The 23,994-nt window shown below is 41.4% G+C and overlaps 1 protein-coding gene across 1 annotated transcript in view; it reads right to left on the reverse strand.

Moving 5' to 3' along the window:
• The window catches only part of LOC138505078 (mucin-5B-like), a 2,064,041-nt gene that overhangs the window by 1,950,932 nt on the left and 89,115 nt on the right, over window positions 1–23,994 (reverse strand). The window contains exons 4-5 of the mRNA XM_069625397.1: window positions 8,044–8,169; window positions 6,499–6,616 (exon numbers count right to left, since the gene is read on the reverse strand). Of these exons, the coding sequence (XP_069481498.1) occupies window positions 6,499–6,616; window positions 8,044–8,169 (244 nt within the window). The remainder of the gene's footprint in view (window positions 1–6,498; window positions 6,617–8,043; window positions 8,170–23,994) is intronic.

Genomic DNA, 23,994 nt, shown 5'->3' on the forward strand with positions numbered 1-23,994 from the left:
ACCGGGGAAACCTCCTGAACATTGCAGCTCATACATACCAATTTCATTGATTAATAGCAAAAAGAAAAATTCTTGCAAAGGTACTAGCGGCTAGACTGCAAACAGTGATCTCTTCTCTCATTCACTCGTATCAATGTGGCTTTATGCCATATAGGTCGACACGTATGAATATCTGCCAACTACATCTGCTGCTGGAGAGGGCACTGGTCCTTCGAGAACCCCTTGCATTACTACCTTTTGATTTCGAGAAAGCTTTTGATTCAGTTATGTGGGAGAGCCTCTGGGAAATTATGTGAAGGATTGGATTCGGGGAGACCTTTCTGGGTTGGGTCCAATTATTATTTGATTCTCCACTGGCGGAAGTCAGGGTTAATGGGTGGCCTTCCAGAACGTTCTCGTTGGAAAGGGGCACGTGTCAAGGGTGCCCTCTGTCACAGTTGCTGTTTGCAATGGCTATTGAATCCTTTGCTGAACTGCTCCGTCAAATAGACTCGTGGATGGGATTTCGATGACCCGACAGTGGAGAGGACAAGGTATCATTATACGCAGACGACCTTTTGATATATTTAAGTGACCCGGTCCGCTCCTGTCCAACTATAATACGAATACTAGAGTAGTAGGGGGCATTCAGTGGGCTATGAGTCAACTGGAGCAAATGAGCAAATCGATCTTCTTCCCAATCAAAGGAGCAGATCACGCACTCCCCCCAAGCTACCCATACCGTATGGAAAATGATCATTTCCGCTACTTGGGGATACAGATGGCAGCAGACCTTTCTGAATGTCTAACCCACAACTTGTACCCAGTTACTGAACGATTTGCCACTTATGTCCGGCACTGGACACTGCTTCCACTGACCCTACTGGGCAGCCAGCCCTTTTCAAAATGCTTGCACTGCCACATTTTTTATACCTTATGCAAAAAGCCCCTGTGCGAATCCATGTACTGGAGTTTCATAAACTATAGGGTATCCTGAGAGCTCTCCTGTGGGGAGGGGGACATCCATGAATAGCTCTTCGTACACTACAGCGCTCGATCTAGGAGGGCGGGATAGGACTACCACATTTTCAATCATACTATTGAGCAAGCCAGATGATAGTCCTTAACCACATCCTTCATGGTGACCAGGAACTACTAAGCATTCGGGCCGAGGTCAGGGGGCCCCAGGATATGTTGCCACTCAAGAATCTTTACAAACCCCTTTGTAGCCCTCTCCCGCCCCCCGGATGATGGCAATACACATAACACTAATATGGAGGGAGCCCCACAAGCATATAGGCTGGAACAACAAAGCAACCCCGGTACAAACCCTATGGAGGAACGCTAACCTACCTGAAACAAACAAACTGCCGGTCTGGTCGGAATGAGCGGCGGATGGGATTGGGACGGTTGGTAATATACTTACGTGAGGAAAGGTAACCCCTTTTGAAGAACTGCAAGGTATATTTGGTCTCCCGGGCACAGAACACTATCGCTACCTCCAACTCACCCACGCACTGCACACTGGAACAAAATGTTCTGTTGGACCGTATGCCCACAAAGGTCACTTCCACAATGTACAATTTTATAACCGTTTTCGTGACACCAGAGTTGTCTAATCTTAAATTGAAATGGGAGGTGAATGTGGGGATCATTGAACCAGAGGACTGGATAGTGGCACTGATGTATTCACGTGAGATTGCAATCTCCCCTAGACTACGTCTGATACAACTCAAGGTTTTGTACTATCCCAGAGTCGCGTTGCATCGTTGGGATCGAGCTACCAACCCTAACTACCTACGCTGTCACAGGGAGGTGGGCACGTTTATCCATACACTATGGGAATGCCCCAGGTCCAACCCTACTGCAGCAATGCTGCGATAAACTAGAGGGAGTGTTGGGACGAGAAGTGCCACTGGACCCTAAGCTGTTACTGTTAGGAATTGGTGAGGAGGGGGCCACTAATCACTATAAGGAACTCTTTCTATCCACAATGACAGGACTGATTTAATGTAATAATGCTAAGTTGTGGGGATCCCAGGAGTGTCCTCTTTTTGCACAATGGGTTGCTGATGCAAACATTTGCATGACTATGGAACAGCGTGTATATATATAGCAAGAGGATGTCCCGAAAAGGCTAGAAAAATCTGGCACAAATAGGGAGAGGGGAGTCAAGAGCTATATTGTGTTTCATACTCTTGGACAGTGGGACGGGAGATGGTTGGTTACTAGACATTGGGAGGCCAAAATGTTGATACTGCCGATATGTGATGTCAATGTGAATGGTTTTTATGGTTGATGGCAATAAAATCAATACAATGTTATATTTAAAAAAAATTGAAATACTTGTATCTCTGAATAAAGTAAAGTTTATAAAGAAGAATATCTGAAACAGCATATGTTAAGATAGTAATGGAATTACTTTCAGTATACTTCAACCTCAAACTAAGGAATAGTACCTATAAAAACATAGCTAAGCTATAAATACCTGAGTATATAATATACAAGATGACATGCAGATAGTAAAAGGAAAAGGGAAAGGGACAAAAGGGGAACACATTAACAAGCTACAATAATGCACATATAATAATATGATGAAACGGTATGTCCAGGAAGAACGCAGAAGCAAACTCAATTAATGGTAAATCAAAAGATAAATCCTGATAATGGAAGACATGGAGGACCCTAAATTGGCAAAAGAAGTTGGAAACAAACAAGCAAGGACTCCTTTAAAAAAGAACCAGCATACTTTTTACAGAGTACTAGATAAAAGACGTTCAATGTTGAGGCCCCCAAAGCTACTACTTAAGGCGGTACAGTCATCTCATGTGTGCGTGTGTTGCAGCTGTCAATCTAGGTCACCCCCTCTATGTAGAGGCCCAACATTTGGAATGGCAAAACATGTTTTCATATATTTAGGGTCTGACAAATGCATGTCTCTATGAAATTTCATGTATTGGGACATTTTGAATGGCAAAACATGTTTTCATATATTTAGAGTCTGACAAATGCATGTTTCTATGAAATTTCATGTTTTGGGACATCTAGAGTCAACATTATGGATGGCATAAACATGTTCTTGTATATGTGCTTTTAACATCCCACTGATGGAACTAATATATGCCAGCCCACATTTACAACACATGAAGGTAGGCAATTAATTAAACTTGTATTTCTTAGAGTTCGGATAATGAAACAAAGGATTGGTTGGTCAATATGAATGCAGACTGAGCAGCCACCACATTTGTGAAAAAACAGGGATTGTAAAGAACGCGAGGCAGATTCTTCACCAAGACCTCTGGACCATCCTTTAAAAGCACTTCAAGCAACTATGTTGCCTATCATAGGTGTTTATGATAAGTAATTGATGGGCTGAAAGAGCAGACACACAGGAATTTAGAATCTAAAAAGGGAAAAGGCCCATGTTTCGACAGAATGTTGGTAATCTCTGGATGGTGGTTACTGAACATAATAATTAATGTGATATTTTTCATGTCCTGGTCAATGATATTACTTTAGGATGAATTCTTAGCCATTGTATTGTGGAGAATCAGTAGGGACTCTTGTGTCTTACTATCAACCTTATGTAGAGCTTGAGAAGGGACAGTGTTGTAATGGTTCTATGTTCATTCTTCAACCGTTTTATTTTCCGCTGAACTTTTTGCCGAAATATTTTTGCTGAAAAACATCATCACATTTATTTTTATTTGGTGGGGTTCCTATTTATCCCTATACACCATCCCAACCTACCCCTTATATACCCTGCCCCAGCCATCTCCCATATGTTTCGATGTTTTTTCGGCAAAAGTTTAGGGCAAAAAGTGCTGTGAATATGTGGGGGGATGCTATCAGCTCATCTTCGTGGATGTGCACTTCCATTCAGTAGAACAGCATTTTGGGATTTAGGTCTGTCAAAGAACATGATTTCCAGGTGATAGTCTTTTACAAAACATAACCAGATCTAAAAACTCTGCTTTGCCCTGTTATGTGTCAAACTGAGCTCCACATTTGCAGAGTTGGAACTCATATTGGCATGATATGATCTAAGCTCTGTCAAGGAGCCACACCAGATCAGAACGAGGTAATCTCTATACCTCAGCCACAGGACCACATGGGAGCAGAGATGGAAATCTATTCCCACCATGCAAGTGTCCTATCCCACTAACACAGGAAAAAGTTGCCATTAAAGGGAGCAAACCCGTATAGCCATGCCCTGTAGCTGAAGGTAATAGTCTCCATCATAGAGAAAGTAATTGTCATGCCAGCAAATGTCTGCAGATAAAGTCAGACAAATAAAGGATAGCCAAGTCAGTTCTAAAGTTGTCATAACTTCTGCAAAAATAATATTACATATGTTTACAATCTTGGAATGCAACACGCTCTCAGTTACAAAAGCTCCAAACAGTAAAATCAATCCTTTTTAGTCGATCGTACTTTACGAGGGATCATAGGACAACACTCTTGGATTTGAACTCAACTACTTATTTACCTTTCTAAAAAAAGGTGTATGCCACAGAGCATGACCAAGATGTCGGCAGAGCAATGCTCCTCTCAACTGAGCTCTCAAATGCCGGTATTCCAACTGTCGGCCTGGTCTCTGGGACTTTCCTGTTGGTGCTAGTGGAGGTTAGGTAGGGGGGAGCAGCCTCTGAGACCATGTCATTGACCTTTTCATGTCCCAAGGCACTCCAGATGATCCCTAAGCAATTTGGGCAGGTTTCCAGGATAAAAGGTAGTAATAATATAGCATCCAATGGGCTGCTGGGTCTGAGACACTGATCACCTTCCTACTGTTGGTAGAAAGAGAAAGAAACTGATTTCAGTGGCCCTCTGCCTAGCATGGCCGCTTCCCCTGACGGAACTTGCTATCTGTTAGCTCGAGTCAGTGACAAAACATAGTGATCAGGAGGTCAGCAAAGGATAACTGGCAAACAAGACGAGTTCAAAAGACGAAACTACACTGTGAATTAGCAAGCCAGTTCCCTAACAATTGTGTTTGATGATTAATAGGCACGGAAGTAAGAAACATATAATATAATGCATGAACCAAATCTATCTGTGACATAAGTCTAAACAGTTCCACATAGAGTTAGTCGATGCTGTGGATTAAACAGTTCTAGTTCAATATTCAACCCAATGCCCCCAAATCCACCAATGAAAAGGCCTAATGAGTCTTTTCAGACAAATATTAGTTTCAACACTTTTTAAAGCCCTGATTGCAGTGGATATAGCACAACTAACCTGATTAGCAACTCCAAAAAGCCACATCCCCCTCCAACTCCTTCCTTACAAGAGATTGGCTTTGTTGTATCTTGAGAACTTAAACAGTGAACTACTGAAATGTACTGTAGACATAAGTCACTAAAGAAATCCTCCCTCTTCCACATAATATAGCCCATGGACATACCCAATATGTATTGGCTAAACTGCATTCAATTATTTAGGAATCAAATACATCTATCTTACCAATACCTCCAGAAGAAACAAAGATATCCCACAATTCTTACCCTTCCACCTTCCCTGCATCCTTGCTTGTAATTGGAAGTCAATCAGAATGGCCAAACTCAAATGGTTCTTGAAAGATCGGAGAGTGTGCCTATCTTGTCAGTTCATCCTTAATCTCTTCCTAAGGTCCTCCATGAAACAAAATGTTCTGAGCCCTTTCTATCCAACTGGTCCCGCAAGATAACTGTCTTCGCTAGCTGCATAAGAGAGAACAGTTGTATCCGCCTTTTTGTTTCTGACACATCAATGGAAAAAGGATGCCTCCTATTGAATTTCAGGAACTGTACAACGATGGAAGATTATTCATTTTACAAACACGGTTTAAGCGAGCCTTGTTCCACTTCTATGTCAAGGTAAATAGAGAGCAAGCAAACATAGCATGGTGAAAGAAAGATGCTGCCACAATTCAGCTTTCTGCCTTTGGTAATTTCCCATCGGGGATCCCACTTCCTCAAGTGTTTCATATTTCCCCTCCTTGTGATTCCTCGACCTGTAATTTGTCCATGTGCCCTTCCAAATGAAACCTCCTACATGGTTTATTCATGCTTTCATGCTAATCTGAATCAGTTGACAGGTGTGGATTCAAACAATTGTTTGCCTAATTGTCTGTATGTATGTATTTGATGTGTGACTGTGGTTGTTTCCCATTACTTTCTTTCTACATGGCTCCTGAATTCTTCTTTGTTCCTTTTACTATTTTAAGTACTGTGTTTTCAAATCCTGAACCTTTCAGGGCAGTTGCCTCCTCATTCCTGAAATTATGACATGAGCCAGGTTACGCAATAATAACATCCTTCATTCCCTGCTGTAGATCACATCAGCAGATGGCAAAATGTGCAAAATGTCACTGAGTGATCATGTATCCCCCACAGCGGATAGAAAGCTGACATAAAACTATGAACAAAACATAGCTGGCCTGGAATATTTCTCAGTCATTAGCATGCCACTAGATCAATCTGAAATATAATAATGTGGTCACAGATTGAACTCAACCAAATTAAGACAGAAAGTTACCAGCATCGGCAGTCGACGGTAAAGGAATCCTCTGAATAGTAGATCTTTCCTCTGAAGGTGCAGGGACACTTGTCACGGAAGACGCAGCCTGAATTGCTTATATCATCAAGTATTTTCCCTAAAACACACAGGGTGAATATATGAGAGAACTCAAACTCACATCTGAGAAGTAAGAAGTTCATATAGCACTCAGCATTCTGGGTGAGTTCTAGCCTAGAGTAACTTGTCTGAATGCAGAACCTTGGAGCGGAGAGAAACCTTTGCACGAAACTACCATTTAGCTTTAGCACTCAATACGAGTATCATGGAGGACAGTTAGGCAAGAACGGTCAAAAGGGGATTGTGTCAAATGGTGCAGAAATTTCAAACAGCCTGTGTGTATTACATTGATTTCACGTATTAGAAGTGGATCATGCATGACTCTTTATCACAACACACAATCATGTTTACTCAACTGTGATAGTTTTTAAAGAGAATTGCGACTAATTGTGCTTATTTTTAATGTGAAGAAGTAGAGTACGCCACACAGGATACTCCTTAAAAATCAAACTGGCTCTCTCAAGTTGGGTGGCAGCAAAGCTCACATAGTAATGCTGCGCATGACTATGTCCTCGCACTAGACGTATATAACCCCTTTTTAAGCTCAGTCTGGGAGGTTGATTATAATTATGAGCTTCTAAAACCATAAGGCCCTAAGTATCCAATCTAAAACCATAAGGCCCAAAGTATCCAATCAGAAGTATCTATTGCTTTAGTAACCAAAATATGTGTGTGCTCTTCCCTTATAGAAATACTGATGTGCCAAGAGCCTCACTTTAATGTAGAAGACGGGTCAAAAGTTAAATAGACATAGACCTAAATGTGCACAGCTCTTACCATGTACAGAGGCCCATGTGAAGCGTATAGCGTGTACAACATGAGTAGAGAATAATCCCTATATGTTACAACATTATATGGCACTCCCTAAATGTTGTCTGCTCATTATTGTTATTGAGTGTTAAAGTGATATGTCTTCAAGCACAATGCAATACAACTGTCAATGGAAGCCTAATATTGATTTCAAGTGGTGGAAGTGGTAGAATGTTTACCAATGCCCTGAATGATAACCAACGTGGTAGGGTTTACTGTCTAAAGCCCATATTCATGAGAGTTATGCTGGCCAAAGCCGCTCGCCTCATGACAGATATGCCTTAAGGCTGAAGCCCTCCTCCTCATGACAGGTATACTGGCTGGCATCGTTCAGCACGTCTGTGGGTGCTTTAGGAGGAAATTGGTCTGATTAAGAAAACCTGGAACATATGGTGATGGGAAAATGTCCTTAAAAGACAGAAGACTTTGATCATCATTAAGTCAGAAATCCTGGTATTTGAGAGATTTGCTCTCCAGTTAGGTAAGAAAGAACATGATCAGAAATAGCCTTGCGTTTTGCGTTTATGAGGCCTGGTGTCCAAGAAAGAACAATTCCAAGATATATGGGTGCATCTGAAACATTTTGACACTATGACTCCTACCAGAAGGGGAAAAGCATTCTATGAGACAACTTGCCTGCTGGGCAGAAGCACCCTGCTATGTATTCGTCTGGGCAGAACTGAGATATTTCTTGGTTGGAGCATGTATCGTCACAGTCCAAGCCTCGCTCCTGGTACTCCATGTTATAGGGGCATGTAATCGCTGGCATAATGTGAAGAAAGAACAGATAATTGGTCATTTGAAATGCTCTTTGCAAAAGCTCACACTTTACGTTTTTCCATACAGAAATCACAAGCAGTCAGCATATGTGCTATATACGATTGTGAGATTTCAGATGATTTTTGTCAAAGAGGTAATGTTGTTGAAATGTCCTGAGATTATCTCTATGACTGAAACTTACTTTTTATATAAATGCATATACAACATGGTTAAATCAATTTAAATTACAAATCTGGTTCTCAATGCAGTTTAAAAAAAAGATACAGAATAAATGAAATGATCATATGTTATAGTCACTATGGAGGGGATGTTTGAGATAAATTGATTCAATTATATCATCAAATTCATAAGAGATCATCAAACTATACAGTCGTTGGGGGATTATCAATTTCTAATTCATGATAAAAATAATGAACAATGCACACCTAGATTCAAATATTGTGAAAAGAAAATCAAAATGTAGTATAACACAGTTTGAATGCAGCGAAGGAATCACAGCCCTGACACAAAGCTGATAACTAATACAGCACAATGGTGCCCAATCTATGGACACTCCCGTCCCCTGCACACCATAAAGCTGAATGAACAGCTCACAATTATTCAAGTGAATTATTTAATCCTTTAACAAAAAGAATACTGCAAATATAAAGGAAAAGATGTATTTCAACAAGGATTTTCTTTATGTTTCTATTTCTCAACGGTCAATTAGTTGCTCTATGCTTTTCAGGGACCTGTTCCCTTTCTTCAGGAACTTAACTGTGGATAAGAATATGAAACGAATGAATATCTATCATCCTGCTTTACATGTTAATAATATTGCAAACCAAATTATGAAGTTTAACATGTAGTTAATCCTAGTTAACAACGTGTTGCCAGTTTACAGACTAGTTTTTTCACTACATAGTAAAATCCACGTTCCCAATTTAAAGTGCATCTCAGGGTGTCCATAAACCACCCCCACTGCCTATTCATCATGTTAGATTCCATAAGGGCAATCCACCACCAGTCTTGTGACCATATTTTGTGCCTTGAATACCAGCATTTCTATGAACCAACGTGTCTGGACCACATGACGAAGCTGTGAAGTCCTTTGAGCCCAAATCAAACTAAGAATACATTCTCACATACCTGACCCTATTTTTTACTGGGACTGCCAATAGCCAATAGTTTGCAATAGCATCTGGTCTATTAACATAATGTTTGCAAACAACAATGGGTATGTGATGTTAGAAATGAAAACTGAATTAAGGACCACTGTAGAAAGAGACTGTAATAACAACCTAATTTAGTGAAAAATTATAACAATAAGGTTGGTGTCCTTTAACACATACTTCCACCAGAATATCCAAATAATATATGGGTAGCTGTTCTTCTTCCAAAAGCATACCTTATTGCTTCCAATCACCATGTACCAATCTTAAACCGTAATGCGAAATCAAAAGAATATCAGATATCGCCTTCGTCATAAATAGAACGTTATTTATCATGGCTATCTATCTCATAAGTAAATGTGCCCAGTGGAGTGAAGCTCCATCCAACCTAGCGACTTGTGTGCCATTGCTAAAGTGTTCTATCTTCGTTGCAGGTCTGCCTGGTGTTCAAGGCACCAAATATAGTCAAGAGACAGGTGGTGTACTGTCCTTATGGAATATAACAACACAATGAATGGTTCAGGGACGCCCTGAGATGCCCTTTAAATTGGGGACTTGGACCACTATGTAGTGAGAAAACTAGTCTGTAAACTGGTGACAAGTTGTTCACTTGGGTTAACTATGTGTTGAACTCCATACGTTGATTTGAAATATTAGTAACATGTAAAGCAGGATGATAGATATTCACTCGTTTTATATTTGTATCCACAGTTAAGCTCCTGAAGAAGAGGAATAGGTCCCGAAAACATCTAGAGCAACTGACTGACCTTTGAAATATAGAAAAATAAAGAAAATCCTTGTTGGAATACACCTCTCTTCCTTTATTTCGCAGTAATCTTTGTGTTAAAGGATTACATAATTCAATTGAATAATTGTGAGCGGTTCATTCAGCCATATGGTGAGCAGGGACCATAGATTGGGCACCATTGTGATGTATAATTTCTAATTCATGCCCAGGACAGTTTTAATGTATAGCATAGCAGCAATGCATAATGATATGAGTCTTCCTTTTAAGATTCTTTCCCAAAAACAGGAAGCGTTGAGAATGTCTACATCATGGACACATTTACAGAATTAAAAAGCTTGTATCTGTGTTAAATTACTGCATTCCACATATAGGTGCCTAAAATAATCTATGATTCCAGTTTATTTTGTAGAAGCTACATGGCTTAGCCAGGAGGTCCAAATTGCTTCTAGTCCCTAGTAATTTCATAGTTGGTACAAGATTGAGCCTTAGCCTCATAAAAAAATACTCTGCAGTGTGCTTGGACTAAGTTGGGAGGTAACTGGTTTCAAATCATATAACCTATGAAGGTAATTGTACCTCTGACGCCTACTTCATGACTGCAACATACTGAAGTGGGAGGAGTATTATCTTAACATGCAATGGCTACACCATATACTGTGTTTCACTGTTATTCGATTGTTGGGAGCACGAAAAGGAATTACTGACCCACTGACCAGAGGGCGACTAGCCATTGGAATTAAGGTCAGCTACAGGGCATGGTCAAAATCTAAACATACCATACCAAGGAATGCAACTATGTACCCAACATTTTGGGCTGGGATCCTCGCAGTGCAAATCAAAGTGACCAAATGGCATATGACACAACATTTTGGAAGACTCTCCTCCAGCAGTGATAACAATCCAAGTCACAGGAACACCTAATTTATGTCTGCTCATAGTATCGTAGGCTAAGTGACACATGGTTAAAAACCCTGTTGATCTCTATTGGCATTCACAGACTCCAGTCTCTATTACTAAGCAACAAGAACAGAGTTTCCTGCTATGGGTTTTGAGGCAGCAAACATATTCTCGAGGGCTTTGGCGATAGGGCAAGCAGCACTGCAGCTAGCCATGACAGCAAGCACAATACCTGGGGACTGCAAGGCAAACAATGTTTTTTCTTAACTCTTCCCCAACCTAGATCCAGGTGGCCCATAGTGGGTTACAATAAAGGACATAAAAACAATGACTAGATTGGAATTCTGGGTTTTTTTAATTGTCCTCTTTTTACTTGTGCCTTTATATGATGTTACATCGGTATTCCGTTGCTTTCACAGCAGCAATTCCTTTGTGGTAATTTATTACAAAGTAATTACTTTGAAATTACTTCAAAGAATATGGGTATTTATGGTTAATGGGTAAAAAGGGGGTGGGTGGATTTTAGGGAGGGGTAGTAATGAAGGTGAAGAAGGGGATATGAGGGGTCCAAAATAAAAAATAAAACATTCCAAGTAAAATTTCCCACAAAGTAATTGCTGTCCATGAAACATAGTATATTTACATTTTTGTATATGGTTATAGCTGGTGCTAGGCTACACAATACAAGCTTATTCACTGATTTTCTATGTGGATCTGAAAAAGGCTGCTTTATTGTGAATCAAAGTAAAATGAACAGCAAATACTCCTGTGCCAAATACTCTTGTGTTTAAGGTCTTAAAAATGGTAACCAAATTATAAACAACTGTGACCATTCACCCAACTCTATCCAACACAAATATCCCACAAGCGTTAACTCCATTCAAACTGCTCCAGGTCATATTCCCCACTAAGCCACACAAGGAATCTGTAACCCTAATCCACCACCAGGATTTAATTCCCCCTCCCACATCTTCAGGCTGCACCTCTCCCAACCCATGCACAACCCCCAATGAACTCTAGAGAACACTACTTAAGAGCCTCTTCACCTCCCAACAAGTATAAATTGGCATCCAAGCTTACAATATAACAATTGCCAAAACTGTGATTTTCCCTCTACTCGAACAAACAAGACTAAATAACCTGTTCTATTAGATGGTGTTGACTCAAGAGTTAAACAACCAGTTTAGCCCCACTCACAGGGACAGTATAAGAGTTTACAAATCTTTCTGACCCTTGCTTCGCTTTGTGATAACTGTAAACCAACAATACCATTGCAAAAACACCCAGCTCCCCAACCTGGATACCCTTTTCTGCCATGAATTGCCCATGCAATCCTGGGCTGCCATTACAGGGAAAACCTCTTCTAAACAAGGAGAGAGATGATTGGCATGGCGAGTCAGGGAACAGTTCAAACTAGCTCCTCTGATCATTCTCACACCCTGTAGGAGCCCGCTGAGCAATCAGGGCAAAAGCTGCATAATGTAAATCCCAATTGTCCAGTGGTGTGCAGGAGGTTACATTCCCTTTTCCTTGTGACACACTTTCATGTTTGGAATCTTAGAGTGTTTCTTCTCAATCGATGAGCACAATTTTAAGCAAGATGGTGAATCATCTTCTTAAAAGTCTGGCCCGCAGCATTTGCACTTTGATGCATTAGTCTAATCAACTGAGAGGAGAGAGAACAGTTTGAATTCTGTAGGTCATTCCCTGTGTCCTTCGGGGCAGGCTGCACAGCTGAGCCGGATGAATCATTTCTGGAAGATAGAGGAGTGTCCAAAGGGGTATGAAATAGCTTGGCACTCTAGGCTGTGGGAGAAAGCTTCTGAAGTAAGCCATTTCCATGCAGGAGCAGCGAAGGGCGAGCAGCAGAAAAAGCGGTCAAGAGTGAAGACAGGATGTGAGGCAGGAGAGGAGTGACAGGAGGAATAAAAAGGCAATGAAATAGAAAGCAGAGGAGGAGGAGAAGTAAGTGGAGGAAGGAGAGAGGGGAAACAAGTGGAAATTAAAGCCTGAAGAGCAAAAAAGAAGGAGAAAAGAAGGGTAGCACTAACATCATGTTAGGTTATGTTGACTTATTCCACGCATCGCTACCACCCCAGGGGCGGGCTCCAGGCACTCATGTGGCTCTGCAAGAAAAGAGGGTGGTGGGTGCAAGTGGGGATAGAATGATAGGATAGCTTCAGAACAAGGAGAAACTGGTGTTTGTGTGTGCTGTCTTGCGTGTGAGTTGGTTGGGAGATCTGGGTTGCTGTATCCATAAGGGTAAAACCTCGTGCCTTGGCTATATTTGAGTTTATGTTAGGTGTGTGTATCATGTGTGGTTTGGCCATTATTGTGATCATGTGCACTGGCCTGTTGTATCCATAGGGGGTGTCCGGTGTGGTGGTACTATGTTCTATGCAGGTTAAAGTTATGTTGTGTGTGTGTTTTTAGTATGTGATTATGTGTTGGTTGGTTAATGTTTTTGGTTGTATGCACAGGTTTGTTCCATCCATGGGGTATGTCCAGTATCCGGGATGTATATTGTGTGTAAAATTAGTTATGTTTAGTGTCTGCCTGTGTATTTTGCTAGCCCATACGAGTGTATAGTCTTTGTGGGTTGTGTAGGAGAAGCTGGAATAGGGTGGATTTGTTAGTATGTTGGTTACTCTCAAATTCCTCCAGATATGTCCTCAGAGCTCATCCAGCTGCCACTCAGTGGTATCCACCAAGTCCTAGATTCCCTAAAAAAGTGGCGCGTGGGATGTCTTTCGCAGTTTTTTCTAATGCAAGGCATGGCTACTCTACTCAGGTCTATTTAAGTGTGGCACATAGGAGAGGAGGAGAGGGGTGTTTCACTGCTAGTTGTCCCTTTGTCCTGATCATTGGCAGTTGAATAGCTATGTTTTTAGTCATTTCCTGAAGGTGAGGTAGTCTTCTGTGGTTCTAATTTCCTTTGGCATTGCGTTCCATAAGTTAGCAATTAGACGTGAGAATACAATTCATCTGAATTTCCTTTTTTTGTAGTGTTTTGTCTGTATTCAAATGTCGTTGCCCGATCTCAGGTCTCTTACTGGTTGAAAGTGGCTGATCATGGCCTGGAGAAATGTAACTCCTTGTCCATGTAGACACTTGTGTGCGATGCAGAGGGCCTTGAATTTAATGTGTTTTTACAGGTAGCCAATGTAGGCTTCTCAGCGCTGGTGCGATGTGGTATCTTCTGTTTAATCTCAAGCGTATCCTTGCTGAAGTGTTCTGGATACCTTCAGGTTTTTGGGTGAGTCTTTCAGAATTCTGAGGTAGAGGCTATTTGCATAGTCTATTCTTGACAATATCAAGAATGTGATTGCAAGGGTTCTATGTGGAAAACAGAGGCACGGAAGCATCCCCTTGAGTAGTCTCTGGAGGTAGAAGCACTTCTTTGTGATAGCGTTGACTTGTGGTTCCAGCCCCAGTCCACGAGCATGCCTAGGTTGATTATCACATTTGAAGACTCTGGTTGGGCTCCCATGTCTGGCAGCCAGTCCAGTTGGGAGTTGCAGGGGTGAAATCATTATTTCTATTTTACCCATGGTCAGTTTGAGGTTGTTCCTTGTCATCCAGCTGTATTTGTCCGTCAGACAATTGTTGAGGGTGTTGTTTGGTTCTTGGGTTGTAACTATGTTCATGATCAGTTGTGTGTCGTCTGCATAGTTGTAGGAGGTCAGTCTGTGGGTTTGAACGATTTTCATCATGGTGGACGAGTAAATGTTGAAGAGGAAGGGGAGAGGATGGAATGTTGTGGCACTCCCAGAGTTATTGTTGCTGTTTGAGGTGAAAGGTAGTAGGTAAGTTCTTTCTATTCAAATTGTGATGAAGGATTTTAGCCATTTTAAGGCAGTGTCTTTTATACTGCATCCCATATGTTTTTTACCATTGTTGTGTGGCTGATTGTGTCGAATGCCGCTGAGATATCCAGTAGTATGAGGCCAGATTGAGTTCCACTGTCTGCATTTATTTTTAGGTTGTCCCATACGGATAGGAGTGCTAATTCCGTTCCTTTCATTGGTCTGAAGTCAGCTTGCGAATGGTCGAGTATTCCATTCGTTTTTACAGATTTAAGGAGGATATTGTATATGTGATTGTCCAGTATCTTCACCGGGTAGGGCATGTTGGATATGGGTCTGTAATTGCGGGGATCTTCCGCACTTTCTGTTTCAGAAGTGTGACGCTGGGGTGCGACGGTTTCTTTGTAGATGTCAATGGTCGCTTGGCGATCCAGTGAGGTTGGTGTCCTTAATTGGTGTGGAGAATGTTTCTTCGTCTAGTGGTTCAAAGCGGGCAAGTCTTGCTCCGGTTAGTGTATCGCCAGTTATCCGCGATTCAGTGGTTGTATTTAAATTTGCATGGTTTGTGTCCATGGTCTGTTGGATTGTTTCCATTTTTGATCTAAGGTGGTTGGTCATGTTGTCGCATAGAGCTTGTGTTGGTATGCAGCCTTTGTTGCAGAATGTGTTTTTTTTTAATCTCTGATGATTCTGAAGAGTTTTTTTTGTGTGTTGGTTGCCGATTGGATTCTTGTAAAGTAGAATATTTGTTTTGCTTTTAGGACGGTTGATTTTTATAATCTGAGTTGCCTTGAGTATTTTATTTTGTCCGGTTGGTTGTTATGTTTCCTCCGTATTTTTTCCAGTTTGCGATTTGTTTTTTTGAGTTCTCTCAGCATTTCACTGAACCATTGTGCTGCCACCTTATTTGCTGTGGCTTTGAAAGGTTTTGCTGCTGCTAGTTGGTCTAGGGCCTCGGTGATACAGGTGTTCAGTATGTTTTCTGCTGAGTCTGGGGTCATCCTGTTCAGTTCGGTGGTGTTCGGTTGCATTCCAGCAGTTCTGTTAATGATTCCAAATCAAGACTCTTTCACTTTCTTTTCCTAGTGTTGTGTAGGATTGCGTTTCCGGGTAGTAAGCGGTTTTGGAGTTTGATGTAGAACGGTATTAGGAAGTGGTCACTCCATAACATTGGTGTTGGTGGGGCAGATGCACAAAGTCCTTCTCTGCAGAAGATTGCGTCCAAGGTGTGTCCGGCGTTGTGGCTGGATCTATTTACTATTTACTTGAAGTGTAGTGTTTCCAGGAGGGTGCAGAGTGAGTTTGATGTGGTTTTGTTTTCTCTTTCAAACTAAATGTTGCAATCCCCCAGCATGATTAGGTTGTCATGGTAGATGGATACGTTGGCAATAGAGTCCGCGAGTTTTGTCGCAAAGTTTGGGCTGTAGGACGGCTGTGTGTAGATCAGGAGGAACACTATGCTGGCTTGGTCATTGAGTTATATCTTGATGAGGAGGGATTTGCAGTCTTCTAAGTTATTGAGGGGAGTGGCGAGGCACAGGTGTGTTCTTTATTCACTACTAGGATTCTGCCTCCTCTTTGGTTTTCTCTGTTGACGTGTATTAATTTGAAATTGTCCTGTATGGCTTTGTGTGCAATAGTTCTGTAGTTGTCTGATAGCCATGTTTCTGAGAGAAAAAGCGCATCTGTGCCTCCCTCACTTAGGAGGTAATGAATATCTGTCCTTTGCTATAGTCTTTGGTTATGTAGGGCGTGTTAATAGTTATGGAATCGAGTTTGCCCCTGTTTCTTGCCTGTGTTTTTTTCAAAGGTGTTATCCAGGTTGCGATAGTTTGTTTTTTGGTGTGATTGATTCAGCGTCCCGATGGTGTCCACATTAGTTATGGTTATTTCACGTGGGTTGATTGCCAGTTGTCCATATCTCTTGTGGTGGAGTTCTAGGTGGAGAGGTAGTGAGAGAAGTATTCTGTGTTTGTTCTTTTCTTTGTCTACATTCTTTGCCCATTTAGCAGTGTCGCCATGGAGTTCTGAGGTGTTGTGAATTCCAGATGGTGGGTTCCTTCTTGTGGGGCTGCACTTTCCCTCCTGTTTCTATTTTCCTTTCTTGCTTCTTTGTCTTTCTTGTGGCGAGGCATGATGGTATGTTTTATGTTCAGTTGTGGGGGGTGTTTTCTTAGTTAGGGTGTTTCCTGGTCCCTGTTAGTATTTCCTTCACTTTAGAGTTTACTTTGTGCTGAGGTGTAGTGTTTGTTGTTGGGATATACATTGCTTTTGATTAATAGAGAATTCCTAACCAGGAATTCTTGTGTTTGGGATGTTTCTAGGTTTCCAGTTATATTTTATTGCAGTCTTGACTCCCTTTAGGGTGAGTGTGGTCCATCCGGGTGTGTAGTGTTGTGATGAGGTCTCCTTTGTGCCAATTTTGGTATCTCTGTATTTTTGTGAGCTTCGCTTGAGTCAAGGTCATCAACTCAAATGCCTTCCTATGGTGTCCTGGTTTTGCTTCACAGTGGTGGGACCTTGCTTCACAGTGTGGATGGCCTCCCTGTGGTGTCCTGGTGTTGCTTCAGCAGTGGCGGCTCCTTGCTTGCAGTGGGATGTTCGGCCATTGTGGCAAAAGCTATTAATAGTTAAACAGAAGGAACGCCTGAGAAGGAAAGGGAGGCAGAGAACAAGGCAAAGGGATGGAGGGAAGTAAGAATGGAGTAAGGCGAGAGGAAAGGAACATCTGGACGGAGGGAGGCTGAAAGAAGAACTTCGTTGTGGCAGGAGAAAAGGAAGGAACATGGTAAAAGGAATGGGGAAGATAAGAGTACAACAGCGAGAGGGCTTGACAAATAGGAGAGGAAAGTACTGAGATGGAAGGAGGCCGTAGCCCAACTTATCAAGGACTAGGTTCCTTAACCAAGCTGGAATTGCTCATCTTGGATTGTTACCTTTTTTTATAAGTGGACTCTTGATCTATTTCGGTTGCACAGTAGACCCAATTTAACCTGAATATCAAAATCTCAAGTTGTCTGTTGATACCCCGCCCAGACACTACGCAAATCAAACTGGAACCCCAGATGAACTCCACAAAGTGTCCCAAAAATCTTGATGTGCTGAAGCATATCAAATGTTCCCAAAAAACATTAAGCCGCTAGCTGGTTCTCCGCCAAACTCAAATGTCTCAAGAAAGGAAACAGGGGGATAGAGCAAACATGGAGGGAAAACAATCAACAGAGTAACTTACCATTGACAGGCATACATTCAGAAAAACAAAACAAAAACGTCTAGAAAGTATTTTTTTCAACCAAACCTGTCAATACAAGTGTATCGTTGGTATGTAAAGATAAGTAAATTTGGCCAAACAGAGAAAAAGGGAGGAGAAAGGTGATGGAGAAGGGATTAAGTAGGATGGGACGAGGTTGAGTGGGGGAGTCAAATCCCCAAATCTCCAAGTGAGCAAAACAAAACCTCTAAAACAGTATACAAAACCAGAAATGTTGCTCTTTTTCATGGATCTGTGAACATTGGCAGTTCTGACATCCCACCCCACTGCCAACTCTAGATCTACAAAGCAAAAATAAAAATGGCCATAAAATCACACTGCATATTAATTTTGTAATTATTAATATATAATATATATTTTTACTGTGCAAACCTAGCTCAGGAGCAACGGGGCACTGTATAAGTAATCGAGCAATCCATTGGTAGCATGAAATCACCAACATTAGTAATATATTACAAGGTACAATATACAGCTGGGGTGTGCACAAGATAGCCATAAATGTATGTTGCACCAAGGTGTCATTGGAAGAGCCACAGAGTCCACACAACACACCCAGAAGAATATTTTCAAAATCAAAGAATTCAGGAATCAGACTGGGAACAATGTGGCATGTACCTCTGCAGAGAAGCGTTTGAAGAAGTTTCAGAATGCCTTCAATCCAAAATAGGGATGGAGAACTCTTCGTCTTCTGCTCTGCTATTGCAGGGTGCATGCGACTACAGTAGATAATTCCCCACACTAAATAAGAGTGTACCACTACTGCCAACCTGTCAAAAGTTTACCTACAGGAGCTCAACGATCCTGCAAATGTGGTTGTAATATAGCACTGGGCAAAGATTTATCCAGTCCAAGGATTTTAGAATGAGTTCCCAGAAACCCTAAAAGTGTACTACATCCTGCCAAACTATACTGGGAACACCATGGTGGCAATGGAGCTTGCAGCCCCTGAGGATAAAATGGACAAAAGAGCAGAATACACTATAAACAGTTCATACACCTCTTCAATATTTCTCCTAAGGGACGATGCCTACTTGTCCTACACTGCTCAATACGTCTTCAGGGATCACCAGACTCCCCTTTAAGCACTAGAGGAGGGCACAAATGTTTCCCCACAATGTATGCCAATTGGGCCGCCCCAAGCACCTTCATCAAACATTATATGTTACATGTGAACTCCCAGGAGTTTGCCTCTATGGCGGCTATCCTGAACACTGTTTCTGTGTTATTTTCAGGATTTGCTCGATACATCCTGAATCTTCAGGAATCTGGTAAGGAAGATGGACACAGTTGCAATGTCCTGATTACTTACCTACAATCTTCAATAAGTTGACGCCAATATTCCTTGTCACAGTAATATTTCCCTCCCTCATGAACATGGGAGTTACATGGAAGATATGTTCTTTTTTGGTGACTTGGACCCATAATTGGACTGCGCAGGGGTAATGGGAATCGCACTCCCTCCACCTAGAAAAGAGAAGCCAGCAGTTGCCCTTCTTAATTACATACGCTTTTATTAGAAATACATAGGCAAGCATGCCTGTCTCGATGAGAGGATGTCTCAAAATGTTGAGATCTGTGGCAAAGAAGATTGGACTATGTGTAATAAACAACATTACTGGTGTACTGTAATTGGGGCATTTACAGTGCCCTGCAAGTGTCAGGGCATGGGTGGCTGATATCCCCAGCCCTGGACCCTTCACAACACTGTGCAAGGCAATAAGGACAGCAGTCTGCATTTGTAAGCTATAAACATGTTCTAGATTCTTTGCAAATGCAGAGTATAAATGTGTATTATGAAGTGAGTGAAATGTATTGACTCCTTAATGCAACTTAAATGAAAAAGTTGCTTTGTGAGATAAGGAGGTCCTTGATAATGGAGGGACTCAATCACACCCTACTGACCATCAGAGACTGGTAACATAGGATTTCAATACACTTAGTTTCACATTCCAAAGTGGAGGAAATAAAAAGGTTTGCTGCAATTAATTTTGTGTTTTCTATCAGAATTGTCAGCTTTAAGTATATCCATTCAGTGGTGCTAGCAGCTTACTAGCGAGAAGGCATTTCTATTACTCTTATCTGGATGACTGGTTCATCAGAACTTCAGCCAGCAAATTCGCTTCCAAGTTTCTTCTCCAGATGAAGACTATTTTATAGTTTACCTAGTTTACCGAAAGGTATTGTTTGGAAATGTTTGTGCTCATATTTTAGAATCACTGGGGATCTCTCTGGGAAGTATTAGATTCAATATGTTTACCTTGGCTGTGCCACAATAGAAGGAGTCTAGAGATTTTCAAAGCAGCCCTGGCCCTAAACTGAAAGGATGAATGGCCATGACACTCTTGTATTTCTATCAATGAGAATTCTTAACTGGTTCCCCCACCTTTTTTGGGGGTCGTATTTGGCATGGCCTTGAATTGTACATGGTATTTTGCACACTTTCCATCACCCCATTTGAAAGAGAGGCTTAAACTATCGAAATCAGAAGGAGCAGGCAGATCTCTTGTAATTGATCTGGCCTTCTTCTGGTCCTTCATACACACCTACAAATGTGCCTTCTTTAGCAATGTCTACATGATCCACCATTTCCTTCCCATGTAAATGGCCTCTTTGTGTCAGTGGACTGAGTAGCCGCAGCGGTTTGGTATGATGCTGTGCCTCTCAGAGGTCAAACAACTCTGATTTTGAGAGCTGCACAGCCACTTTCAAATACACCTGTTGAATCAACAATGTCAGAATCAGTAGAAAAAGGTCTGAATTCAAAGAAAATCTATGTACCCTTGATTAGCACTTTTTCCAGAGTTCTGTAGCTACCTCTGATGCTGCAAGACATACACCTAAAGCTTTATAAAATATGTTATATCATTTGTTACACATTTTGTGGCTGAATGCAATGGATACAAATGCCAGCTGCAGTTTTCCTCCAGTGGTTTTACCATTAATTACTGGCACGTGGTGGTTGTTATGACTACTCTGTATATTTACACCACCACTTGTTCTGCAAAGCCAACACAATAGTGGGTGTTGGGGGTAATCACAAGGATGTGTACAGTTGCCAGAGACCCTTCTGTGAATTGTGGCCAGAGGGTGATGAGATCATTCTCTTTTAGAGCATAACTGTGAAGGAACAATTTGGGTGCTTAGCCTCCTCTTAATTAAAGGTAAAATATTTGGAGTCAGAGTATGCATTAGGGAAGTAGGCTGTGAAGTCCAAGGTCAGATTTGTGCCCATCTCTTTCTATGTTGGAAGTGTAGCTGACCCTAGAAACAAGTAGTGAATAATGCAGTCAATGGTCCTTAGCAAGTGGAGCAGACATTTCCCAGATAATCATACAACCCAAGATTGGCCTTTATATTTCCAAGTCATCATCATTTGCAGTAGGAATTTTAGCAGCGGGTGATGAATGAATTCTTCAGATTGTCAAAAGCAATGTTTTTCGGATGGTTGTTTGTGTTGAAGAAGAGCATCTTTGGAGTGTATACCCTGAAGGCAGGATGGCATTGGGGATAATAGAACATTATAGAAACAGATCAATTCCTTTGTCATTGGCCTCTGCAATACTGCAAGAACATAAGACCTTTGTTTACCGTGTAGAGGCTATCCTATAGCCTCTAGTATGTCATCCGGAATGGATGTGGTCAGTTGACGGTTTTATCTTACTCCATTTCTTTCTTTTTGCTTGCTCCTGTGCGCCATTTGGTAAAAACGTCACACTCCGGAGCCCGATCTGCTTTCATTTTCATGGAAACATGTTTAAAATTGCCGTGTCGGAGAGAACATATATTTGAATACTGACATCATCAGTTGATGAGCCAGAGAGCCAACAGCAAATATCTTCCAACGAAAAGGTGGCTTTAAAAGAACACCCAGTTCAATCCTTTTTTCTCCCAGTTAGATCCTTAGCCGAGCCTTTTCTGTGAATGAAATGCTGCATAGCCCCGTATTGCTGATTTTGCCTTATTAACTTTTTTATTTTGCTGGATTACAAAACACTTGGGCTCACCTGATACTCATAATAATTTGCCTCTTCGCCCTATTGCAAATGATATTGAACCATGGAGCTCCATCATCTGTCTGCCCCGTACCCTTCTCTAGGATTCTCATAAGCCTGCATACTTGCTGTGCCAGATTATCACAACACTCCAAAATTCAAAGATCCTTCATATACGCAGGTGTGGCTTTCTTAAAAATAATTGTGCATTGTGCTGCCTTTATATCCCCAGACCCTGGTATTCTTCATTAATCGCTACTATTGCCCGCTCATGCCTAATCATGACTCTCAGAAGCCTGCTTTGGATAGAGATCCAATTCAATTACTGGAGGTTGATGATCATGCATAAAGATAAACATAGCTCATAATTCAGGCATATATTCAGCTTATTATGATTAAAACATTCATAATTAATACGTTTTAAAGCTTAACCCAGTATAAATGAGGGTCTAGGCGGTCTGTCATTTTGAAAACAGCCACAAAGGCAGTCAAAGTGTGTAGAAGATAGAGATATTGAAAAATATATTTTCCCCAAAGGGCCCTCCGCAAAGGAATGTGGTTTTAGTTTATGATTGCGGCTATGACTGTCAGAAAATGGCAAGCAGGAACTATATAATACAATGGTCCTATAATTGGGCTAGTAAAGAAACATGCTTTTTTATTGACGTAAATTTAAAAATAAACTTCCACAATCAGCAGATTATGAGAATTACAGCCCCCACTCATATTCCCATTGGGCACATATCGATCGATACATGAAAAACAGAGTGAGGTTTTCGGGATGGATTCTACTACAAGGAGAAATACTAAAGACCTCTAAGCACTTCATTTTCGATTGTGTACAGATTAAGAGAAGCATAAGTAACAGAGGATCGAGAATGGAACAAACACTGATTTTAATAATTACCTTAGAGATTGGTGACTGATGAGTAAACAACAGCAGTGAATTATTGTATTGTTTGTCCCCACACATAATCTGGGCCAACATGATCAAGTATGCAGAACCAATTACAAAAGAAGAACAGCTGTTGACTATAGAAATAGATTTATTCTGGTTCTTTGACTTAATAAGGTAGAACTTCACAAACACTGTCTCATGCTTAACCAATGGAGTTTACTGTGTGTGTCCAATGAGGAATTGAGAAAAACAAGAGAGGGCCTACCACTTGATTTATATGGAATTCATATTAAAGATTCAGAAGGAACAAACAACGTGTGCGCTGGCTTCTGGTGAAAAACCATATAAGGGTCGTAGCTGGATGAAAAAGCTGCTTGCTAACACTGCAGGCCAAGTTGGCAGCCACCTTAAAAACGATTTTATAGCACCAGTCTTAATTCACGCGTGTCTAAGATCTGGAGGAAAGAAGTTGAAAGCCAAGTATTAAAATGTTAACAGGATGGGTGGTGATAGCTGGGCTCCATGATGGTTGCTCTGTTATAGCCCTCCAGATGGGGCTACTTTTCCTGGGTTGTTTGATGTTGTGGATGTTGATGTCCGGGCTTAAACTTTCAAGAGAAGGGTGGAGAAGCAGCATTGCTCCTCAGGGCCCCATCCTTTTAACTAGAACAGCACAACTGACTAGCTTCCAAGCGCAGAATTGCAGCTCCTTGCAAGATCAAGGCGGGACACTGAGATGGCCTTGCTATGAACTGCTGGAGTTCTCTCTAGTGACCTTGCTGGAGCACCAAGGATATTTGATGGGTTATTTGGAGGGCTGCAGTGTACAAGCTCAACAAGTATGTTTCCTCACAGACCTATCATCTGGGGTACTGGAAAGCAGGTGCTACTGTGTCAACTAGAGATGAGCCACATGATATGAGGAGGGGCTTGCAGTCTCAAATGGGCCTGCTTCATGATGATTATATGACCAAAGACACAGTGGGAATGTACTAATACTAAGACTCACGAAAGGAACATCAAGAAGTGACCCATCTGACTGAC

This window comes from Ambystoma mexicanum, chromosome 11, assembly GCF_040938575.1.
Source record: "Ambystoma mexicanum isolate Mex_15411 chromosome 11, UKY_AmexF1_1, whole genome shotgun sequence".
NCBI classification, from domain to species: Eukaryota; Metazoa; Chordata; class Amphibia; order Caudata; family Ambystomatidae; genus Ambystoma; species Ambystoma mexicanum.